The sequence below is a fragment of the Brassica napus genome, chromosome C9, assembly GCF_020379485.1.
Source record: "Brassica napus cultivar Da-Ae chromosome C9, Da-Ae, whole genome shotgun sequence".
Lineage (NCBI taxonomy): Eukaryota > Viridiplantae > Streptophyta > Magnoliopsida > Brassicales > Brassicaceae > Brassica > Brassica napus.
The window spans coordinates 15,186,323-15,196,840 of NC_063452.1; the positions used below are offsets into that span (position 1 = coordinate 15,186,323).

The 10,518-nt window shown below is 36.7% G+C and overlaps 1 protein-coding gene and 1 pseudogene across 1 annotated transcript; both read left to right on the forward strand.

Moving 5' to 3' along the window:
• Positions 1–844: 844 nt before the first annotated feature.
• Positions 845–4,710, forward strand: LOC106392409 (G-type lectin S-receptor-like serine/threonine-protein kinase At1g61390). The gene is given in 8 exon segments (XM_048770080.1): positions 845–2,424; positions 2,550–2,660; positions 2,921–3,091; positions 3,208–3,420; positions 3,593–3,830; positions 3,910–3,934; positions 3,937–4,068; positions 4,158–4,710. Coding segments are annotated over 8 exon segments (2,442 nt in total). The 5' UTR covers positions 845–1,166; the 3' UTR covers positions 4,452–4,710.
• Positions 4,711–5,008: 298 nt separating this feature from the next.
• On the forward strand, positions 5,009–9,844 carry LOC106392410 (annotated as a pseudogene).
• Positions 9,845–10,518: the final 674 nt, after the last annotated feature.

Sequence of the window (10,518 nt, forward strand, 5' to 3'; positions counted from 1 at the left end):
TGTATTGTGACCTTGAATAATAAGAGAGATCTTACATTTACATGTCGATGGTCAAACGTACATCGTCTCGTGACTAATGATAATGTTAAGCATTTACATGTTCACCACTTTGGCCACTATAGAGCAGCAATGAGCACTGTGCTGTCCTAAAAACTGATTATTTCCTGTCAACAAAGCATTAGAAAGAATGTCTTGTGGGGGGTTTTTTTTGTTCTTCTTTAAGACATGGGCATGTGAGTGCAGTCTTGTGAGTGTGTTTCCTGTGAATTTTCATCAGCCGCCTGTAGTATATTAGTGTTTTTCTTCCGGGTAAAGTCATAATTAAGGCTAATACAAAATAGCAGCGTATAGCTTATTAGTTGTCTTGTCTTCTCTTTAGTGACACTGACACCATTGATTTTGACTCAGATGGTGGGTATTTAATTAATTAATCCGCCCACAGTTTTGCTTGTACTTTCGGTATCTATCTAGATTTCATCAGATCGACGTATACAAGGTTTTGAACGGCATGTCCTCTGATGTTTGGCTTGTTAAGTTTTATTTCTTCGATTTAAAAATTAATTGATGATACGTGGATTGATCCAAATCTTTTATATGTTATTTATATTTCATTGAGCTTTTGATGTGTGAGCATGTATTCTTATACACTCCCTTTATAGATTTAAGTTAATATCTACATAATCCCAATCTTACAACTGAAAATGTTCGGTGAAACGCTAGGTGTTAGACATTCATTTTGCATTTTTAACTTTGTCTATCAATATGGAACATAAACTAAAATGACGTTTAAAAGAAGTTTCTACATCTATATCGTTTAGGAAATGTTTAAACTTGCAAAGTTATTAGTTGTGTATGTTGACTATGAGAAGACCAAAATGAGGAAATTATGGTCGTTTGTTAGATTCTATCTTCGGCGAGGAAACATAAAAATTTCTACGTCAACTATGTCAACATGGGTTATTTTGATGTTTATGTTTAGATTACACTCATAATTATTCTCACTGACAATAAAAGAACATAATCTATTAATGTCAATGCGTACGGTGTCCGGATAACACGGAAAGTGTTTGTTCCATCAAGGCTTATTAATCTCTGTTCATCAACGTAAGCTTGTGCTCATATGTTCAAAATCTCCACAAGATATAAGAGTACACTAGAGAAACAAGATGGTTTTCTTCCTTTGTTTTCTCTTGATATCTATATTCTCAACTTGTGGAAATGCTGATATAAACACATCAAGTCCTTTATCAATAAGACAAACTCTGAGCTCTCCTAACGGAGTTTATGAATTAGGCTTCTTCAGTCCTAACAACACCCTGAATCAGTATGTTGGGATCTGGTTCAAGAACATCACTCCTCAGGTCGTTGTGTGGGTGGCTAACAGAGACAAACCAGTCACAAAAACCGCGGCAAATCTCACCATCAGCACCGACGGGAGCCTGATCTTGCTTGACGGAAAGCAAGATGTTATATGGTCAACAGGAGAAGCATTCACATCCAAGAAGTGCCATGCAGAGCTTCTAGACACCGGAAACCTTGTTGTAACTGATGATGTTTCAGGAAAAACATTATGGCAGAGCTTCGGGAATCTTGGTAATACTATGCTGCCTCAGTCATCGGTGTCTTATGATATTCCCCGAGGCAAGAAGCATGTGTTGACTTCCTGGAAAAGCAACAACGATCCATCCCCTGGGGAATACTCACTGGAGTTCACACCACAAGTACCCCCACAAGGCCTTATAAGAAGAGGCTCAAAGCCTTACTGGAGAAGTGGTCCATGGGCAAAAACAAAATTCTCTGGGATACCTGGGATCGATGCATCATATGTAAGTCCATTCACTGTTGTCCAAGATGTAGAGAAAGGCACAGCATCTTTCTCTTATTCCCAGTTAAGAAACTATAAACTATCATATGTTACGTTGACATCAGAAGGGAAAATGAAGATCCTCTGGAGTGATGGCAAAAACTGGACGCTTCACTTTGCAGCTCCAGTAAGTTCATGTGATCTATATGGTGCTTGTGGGCCTTTTGGTTTGTGTTTGAGAACCAGTACCCCAAAGTGCGTATGCATGAAAGGGTTTGTACCAAAGTCGGATGAGGAGTGGAGACAAAGGAACTGGACAAGTGGGTGTGTGAGACATACAAAGCTCTCTTGCCAGGCGAACTCTTCTGCAAAGACTCAAGGCAAAGAAGCAGACATCTTCTATCATATGAAACATGTAAAGACTCCGGATATGTACCAGTTTGCAAGCTTTCTCAACGCAGAACAGTGTCACCAGGGTTGTCTAGGAAACTGTTCTTGCACAGCCTTCGCCTATATAAGTGGAATTGGATGCTTGGTATGGAACCGGGAGCTTGTAGACACGGTTCAGTTTTCATCTGATGGAGAGTCTCTTTCCCTTCGTCTTGCAAGTTCAGAATTGGGTAGGGATATAATGTGTTATATTATAAATAATGAGTATTGCTTACTTGTTACATTTGAAGTTTCTATTTTATGATATTGTTTCTCTGTAGTATGATGTTACTTTTTTTTATGGTGAATATTTCAGTTGGAAGCAGCCGAACATTGATTATTGCTGGTGCTACTGCCAGCCTTTCCTTACTCACGATCTTGGTCTTTTCCGCATATACGTTCTGGAGATACCGAGCCAAACAAAATGGTGAGACACTAGAATTTTGGTCTCTCCCACTCTCTTTCTTTGTCTTTTTGTTTTCGTGTAACTAAAATCAAAGCAAATTGCTAGATTTTACGTCCCATGGGAGTCGGGACAGTCTCAAGTAGTCAGTATTTATTAGGGAGTTTATCTGATCTGTTAAAGATTGATGTTCTCCTAATTAAGGGTTAATTTGTTTACTTGTGCTGAAAGTTCAGCGTTGGATGATAAAATGATACAAACTAATAAATGACGCTATTGACCAGTTGCACCAAATTTTATGTTCATCAACACTTCACAAGATGCACGGAAGAATGATTTGGAACCACAAGATGTCTCCGGCATAAATTTCTTTGAGATGCATACAATACGAACTGCCACTAATAACTTTAGTTTCTCAAACAAACTCGGTCAAGGTGGATTTGGTCCAGTTTATAGGTATGGGATACTCTCTCTTTTTTTTTTTTTTTTTTTTTTTTTTTTTTTTAATTGCTTACTATTTGCTTGTATTATGTGTTTCTATAGATAACTGACTATCTGCAACTTTGCTTTCAGGGAAAGCTGGTAGATGGAAAGGAAATATCGGTTAAACGCCTGTCTAGCAGCTCCGGACAGGGAACAGAGGAGTTCATGAATGAGATAACACTAATCTCGAAACTACAGCATAGAAACTTGGTTAGGCTTTTGGGATGCTGCATCAAAGGAGAAGAGAAGCTCTTGATTTATGAGTTTTTGGAGAACAAAAGCCTTGACGTTTTTCTATTTGGTGAGTCTTTTACTTCATATACCTCATTGTTAACCCTTTTAGTCCCAATTTTAAAGACAATATACATAATTTTGAAAAATATTATTTAAATTTTCTATAAAATGTTTTTCTCATAATTTTTAGGACCGGCCATGGTCTCACTGTCACTAATATGTTCTATAATATTGGCTAGATTCAACTCTAAAGTTTGAGATTGATTGGGCAAAGAGATTTGATATCATTCAAGGTATTGCACGTGGGATTCTCTATCTCCACCGTGACTCACGCCTCAGGGTCATTCACCGAGACCTGAAGGTCAGCAACATTCTTCTGGACGAGAGAATGATCCCAAAAATATCAGATTTTGGACTGGCTCGCATGTTTCAAGGAACCCATTTCCAGGACAACACTCGCAGGGTTGTAGGAACTCTGTAAGAACCATTCTTTGTGGACATGCTTAACAAGATTCATAATCCAAATCATTTACTAAACTTTTAGATGTTTTCACAGAGGATATATGTCTCCTGAGTATGCATGGACTGATGGACAGGTGTGTTCTCTGAAAAATCAGACATCTATGCATTTGGAGTTCTCTTGTTAGAAATCATCAGTGGAGAAAAGATCTCAAGGTTCAACAATGGAGAAGAAGGAAATAACCTCATTGCATATGTAAGTTTTGAGACTTTTTAGGTTTTCCATTAACTTGCGGATGAAGTTTTCTTGCTCTTATAACCTTAAGATTTGAAACTAAACCACAGGCATGGGAATGTTGGTGTGAGACCAAAGGAGTTGATTTTCCGGACCACGATCTTGCTGATTCTTGTTGCCCATTACAAGTTTCGAGATGTGTTCAGATTGGTCTGATTTGTGTTCAACACCAACCTGTGGAGAGACCCAACACAGTTGAGTTACTGTCTATGCTCACCACAACATTAGTTCTTCCGTCACCAAAACAACCCATATTTGCACTGCACAGTAGAGGTGAAGAATCCACGTCTAACGATGTGATCACCGTCAATGGGTTGACACAATCTGGGATCCAGGGGCGTTAAGTAATGAATGCGTCATTTTCAAACTTGTGGAACTGAAAGTGTGTGTTTGTGTGTGGATTTCTGTTCTTCTGTAAATTAAAATGCTCAGCTTGTTTTTGAAACAATGAGAACTTTCTCATTGTTTCTTATTTTCAGCACTTCTCAAATAAATAAATAAAGTTTTTCTTTCCTTTTGTATTGATGTTTTGTAATTAATAAAGAGTTTTTACTTGTCTTCTTCTCTTGTTTCTCTTGGATTACGCACAGAACGTATTCGGTGATTAGAACAATATAAGATGATCACACTTTTTTTTTACATTTTTTTGTGTGTATTTCAGTAGATTGTAAACAGATTATACCTATAACAGAAATAAACTAACGAATTTCTTACTACGCTCAAAACGAACTAGTCCATCTCTTGAGTTGACTTGGTCAAAATATTCCCTAACTACTGTCCTTAATAGTTAACGTGAAAATGAATTAACGTGAAAATGAATTTTGAAAAAACGATTTTTCAAGCATCTTGACTCAGTGGCGCGTTTCGTCTTACGTTCATGGGCATTATTTATGCTGCGGCTGGTCAAAGTCTACCACTGATCGTCGATGTCTCTGTCTGTACTTAAGGTCCCGCCACATCGTAGTTACTTTGAATGCTAAATCGTCCTTTTAGTCGCCGATGTCGGCTACAAACACATATGCACATATGGTTTCAACAATCAGGTCTTCCAATATTTGATTAAATGGTTGAACTAGATGCACGGTTTAATAGGCCACCACGAGTGGAGATGATTTTCAAAGCCCATAAAGATCTTAACTTGCACGTTCTTCTTGGAGGTTTCAAAAGCTCCAAACTTGTTTTACACGTTAACTTCTTTGTGGACAGTAAGATGGGCGCAAGTATTTTCCTTTTCTTCGTTTATTTGACTTTCTTTTTATTGGTGGAATATCATTTTTCATGGAGTTTACACGTCATTATGTGTTATATTTTAGTGTTTATTATATGCAAAGCGCAAGTCTGAACAAAGAAGATGCACATGAAGTTTTGCTCATCTTTGCACAGAAAATAGTAAAACACTAGAGAAGGATGGGTATGGTTTTATTTGCTTGTTCTTTCTTACTAACCATATTCACAACTTGTGTTTATGCAGCTATAAACTCATCAAGTCCTTTGTCAATAGGACAGACCCTGAGCTCTCCTGGTGGGTTTTATGAGTTAGGCTTCTTCAGTCCTAACAATACTGGGAATCAGTATGTTGGGATCGGGTTCAAGGAAATCGTTCCTCGAGTAGTTGTCTGGGTGGCTAACAGAGATAAACCAGTTACAAACTCTGCAGCAAATCTCACCATCAGCAGCAACGGTAGTCTTATCTTAGTTGATGGGAAACAAGATGTGATTTGGTCAACAGGAGAGGCTTCTTTCACATCAAGCAGATCTCATGCGGAGCTTCTAGACACCGGAAACCTTGTTGTGATTGATGATGTCTCAAGAACAACTATATGGGAAAGCTTTAAGAATCTTGGTAACACTATGCTTCCTCAGTCAACGTTGATGTATGATCTTTTCCATGGCAAGAAGCGTGCATTGACTTCATGGAAAAGTTACAGCGATCCTTCGCTTGGGAACTTCTCTCTGGAGATTACATCACAAGTCCCTTTACAAGGTCTTATAAGAAGAGGCTCAGTGCCTTACTCGAGAACTGGTCCATGGGCAAAGACAAGATTCACTGGGTTTCCACAGTTTGATGAATCGTATGTAAGTCCATTCAGCGTAGTCCAGGATCTTGCAACCGTACAGGATCTTTCTCTTATTCCACTTTAAGAAACTTTAATCTATCCTATCTTACCCTAACACCAGAGGGGAATATGGAGATTTACTGGGATCAAGGCCAAAAATGGATGCATCACCTTACCGAACCTGAACACTCATGTGATATATACGATACTTGTGGTCCTTTTGGTTTGTGTTTGAGAACCAATACCCCGAAGTGTATATGCATGAAAGGTTTTGTACCAAAGTCAGATGAGGAGTGGAGACAAGGGAACAGGACAAGTGGGTGTGTTAGACATACACAACTATCTTGCCAGGCGAACTCTTCGACAAAAACACAAGGCAAAGAAGCAGACATCTTCTATCATATGAAGCATGTAAAGACTCCGGATATGTACCAGTTTGCAACCCTTCTCAATGCAGAACAATGTCACCAGGGTTGTCTAGACAACTGTTCTTGCACAGCTTTTGCCTATATAAGTGGAATTGGATGCTTAGTATGGAACCGGGAGCTAGTAGACACGGTCCAGTTTTCGTCTGATGGAGAATCTCTTTCACTTCGTCTTGCAAGTTCAGAATTGGGTAGGGATATAATGAGTACTGTTTACTTGTTTACATTTTAAATTTCAACTTTCTTTTACGGTGTTGTTTCATGTTTTTTTGTTTCTGTTTTATGGTGAATGTTTCAGTTGGAAGCAGCCGAACAACGATTATTGCTGGTGCTACTGCCAGCCTTTCCATATTCGTGATCTTGGTCTTTTCTGCATACACGTTCTGGAGATACAGAACGAAACAAAATGGTGAGACACTAGAACTTTTGTCTCTCTCACTTTCTTTCTTTGCATTTTTGTTTTGCTGTAACAAAGAGGTTACTCTGAATCTCTTCCTTTTATCAGATATGTATACACTAAAAATTTCTAGAATCTACATCCCAAGGAACACTCTCAAGTAGACAGTTCTTACTGGATTAATTTGGTACTTGTGTTGAAAGTTAAGAACTAATACATGCACGCTTGTTACCAGTAGTACCAAATTTTATGTTCAACAACACTTCACAAGATGCACGGAAGAATGATTTGGAACCACAAGATGTCTCCGGTATAGATTTCTTTGAGATGCATACAATAAGAACTGCAACTAATAACTTCAGCTCATCAAATAAACTCGGTCAAGGTGGATTTGGTCCAGTTTATAAGGTATGTGATACTCTGTCCTTAGCTACTCTTTTTTTTTTTGGAACACTCTGTCCTTAGTTACTATAGAAGACTGACTAATACTATCTACAACTTTGCTTTCAGGGAAAGCTGGTGGGAGGACAGGAAATAGCTGTTAAACGCCTTTCCAGCAGCTCCGGACAGGAAACAGAGGAGTTCATGAATGAGATAACACTAATCTCAAAACTACAACATAGAAACTTGGTTAGGCTTTTGGGATGCTGCATCAAAGGAGAAGAGAAACTCTTGATTTATGGGTTTTTGGAGAATAAAAGCCTTGATGTTTTTCTCTTTGGTCAGTCTTTTATTCCATGTACCTCATTGTGACTCCTTTTCCTTGCAACAAATGCGAAATATTACTGTGTCACTATCACAAATATGTACTGTCTTATTGGCTAGATTCAAGTCTAAAGTTTGAGATTGATTGGGCAAAGAGATTTGATATCGTTCAAGGTATTGCACGTGGGATTCTCTATCTCCACCGTGACTCACGCCTCAGGGTCATTCACCGAGACCTGAAGGTCAGCAATATTCTTCTGGACGACAGAATGATCCCAAAAATATCAGATTTTGGACTGGCTCGCATGTTTCAAGGAACCCAATTCCAGGACAACACTCGCAGGGTTGTGGGAACTCTGTAAGAACCAGAGCCGTGCCTCGTTTTACCAAAAAGAAACATTGGTTTACGGCATCATTTTTTTCAAAACAACACTTAATAAAATATACTATATATGTAACTAATACTTACTAATCTCAAGTAAATAATATATACTTTCTTGCTCTGTTTTCCTTTTTACTTTTTCTTGTTTTTTATTAGCTATGAGTTTACTTTGTGGATTCTTTTTCGAGTCGAAACTCCGAGGACCTTTTCCTTTTCTCAATGAAATATCAGTGTAATATATATATATATATACTGATATAGGTTTAATTATAAAACTATAAATAAATATTAGTAAGCAAGATATGAACCACAACAAATAAAGACATTTATTAAAATATTATTAGTTCACTATTAAAATTTACTTAAAACATAAAAAGATTTTGTTAATTTTACAAAATTAGGGTAACAAACAAACTTCGCCGACCGGCTTCTTCTTGCGAACATGTTCTCAAATTCAAGGTTTTTTTAAAAAAAAATTCAAGGTTTCATATTAACAAAGTAGTTTCATCTCATTTTTTTTCTTACATAATATGTTAAGGATTTTAAGTGACTGGTTATTGAAGACATCTTTTTATCAATGACGGCATATTTCTTTTACTCGCTTATGTATGCTATTAATGCTAGTACGGCACTGGTAAGAACCATTCTTTGTGGACATGCTTAAGCTTAACAGGATTCATAATCCAATCATTTACTAAACTTTTGGATGTGTTCACAGAGGATATATGTCTCCTGAGTATGCATGGACAGGGGTGTTCTCTGAAAAATCCGTCATCTATGCATTTGGAGTTCTTTTGTTAGAAATTATCAGTGGAAAAAGATCTCAAGGTTCAACAATGGAGAAGAAGGAAATAACCTCATTGCATATGTAAGTTAAGACTTTTTAGGTTTTCCATTAGCTTGCGGATGAAGTTTTCTTGCTCTTATATTCTTAAGATCTGAAACTAAACCACAGGCATGGGAATGTTGGTGTGAAACCAAAGGAGTTGATTTTCTGGACCAAAATCTTGCTGGTTCTTGTTGCCCATTACAAGTTTCGAGATGTGTCCAGATTGGTCTGATTTGTGTTCAACACCAACCTGTGGAGAGACCCAACACAGTTAAATTACTGTCTATGCTCACTACAACATTAGTTCTTCCCTCACCAAAACAACCCATATTTGCACTGCACAGTAGAGATGAAAATTCCACGTCTAACGATGTGATCACTGTCAATGGGTTGACACAATCTGCGGTCCAAGGGCGTTAAGAAATGAATGCGTCAATGAAACTTGTGGAACTGAAAGTGTGTGTGGATTGATGTTCTTCTGTAAATTAAAATGGTCAGCTTGTTTTTTGAAAAAAAAAAACTATGAAATTTTGATCTCTTATATATTAAAAAAGAAATATTTACAATAAATGTGTTTACACATACATCGACACGTGTCAACTTTATAATCATTTCAACTTTAGAATATTTATCTATTAGTCTTACCGTCATTTAGCAATTAATGAATTTACACATAGTTACTATATTTTAAAGTGAAAAATAGAATGAACCATTAAAGATGGTTTTACTGTCTACTATAAATAAAATGGACTAAATTAGAGGCTATTTAGAGGTGCCACGTCACTCATAATACTAGGGATCGTTACCCGCGCCTTGTATTTTAATCTATTTTTGTTTCTTGCTTACTAATATAACATTCAGTTTTTCAATGCATTTTATCTTCATCATCTTCTCTTGTCTTGTTTACATTTATTTTCACGTTCTGTCGTTTGATTTGTCTTAGTTTTGGCTTGTGTAATAACTTAACCCTGCTCATTCTTCTTTCATTCTTTATTGATTGATATTTTTATCTCGTTTAATTTGCTCGAATCATTTTTCATCATCTGCTTCGTATTCTTTTCATATTCATTAACTATTGTCTCAAATCTCTTTAAATCCTAAAAATCCTACATGTTCTTTTGTTTATTAAATCACATATTAAATATTGTTGAAACTGTTTATTTATTCTAATAAATCCTTACGATTATAACTAAGATGATATGGATAAAAGACTTATGGATAAAAGACTGATTATAATTTAGTTGAAATTAAAGTCTAAAGTAGAAGTTATTAAACTTTCAATCCTTCTTTTTGTCATCCAAAATAGCTTTAGTCAAATCAATTATATTGATTTAGAAAACCCATAAGCTATTTCAATCCTAAACAACCAAAAAACGGGCGCATTTGTTATTGACGCTGTGGCGAGTTTCCTTTACTATAAACATAATTGCTTGTCACAACTGTTAATAAACCCAAATGTTTTTATAAAAGCTACCCATATAAGAGTTTCATACTCATTTCTCTTTCTCTAGTCATCTCCTATGTTAATAGCTATCATAATACAATCATCAAACAAAGGACATATCTCTTGGTTCCATATAGAATATGCAAAAGGACTGTTTTCTGCAGACTCCATG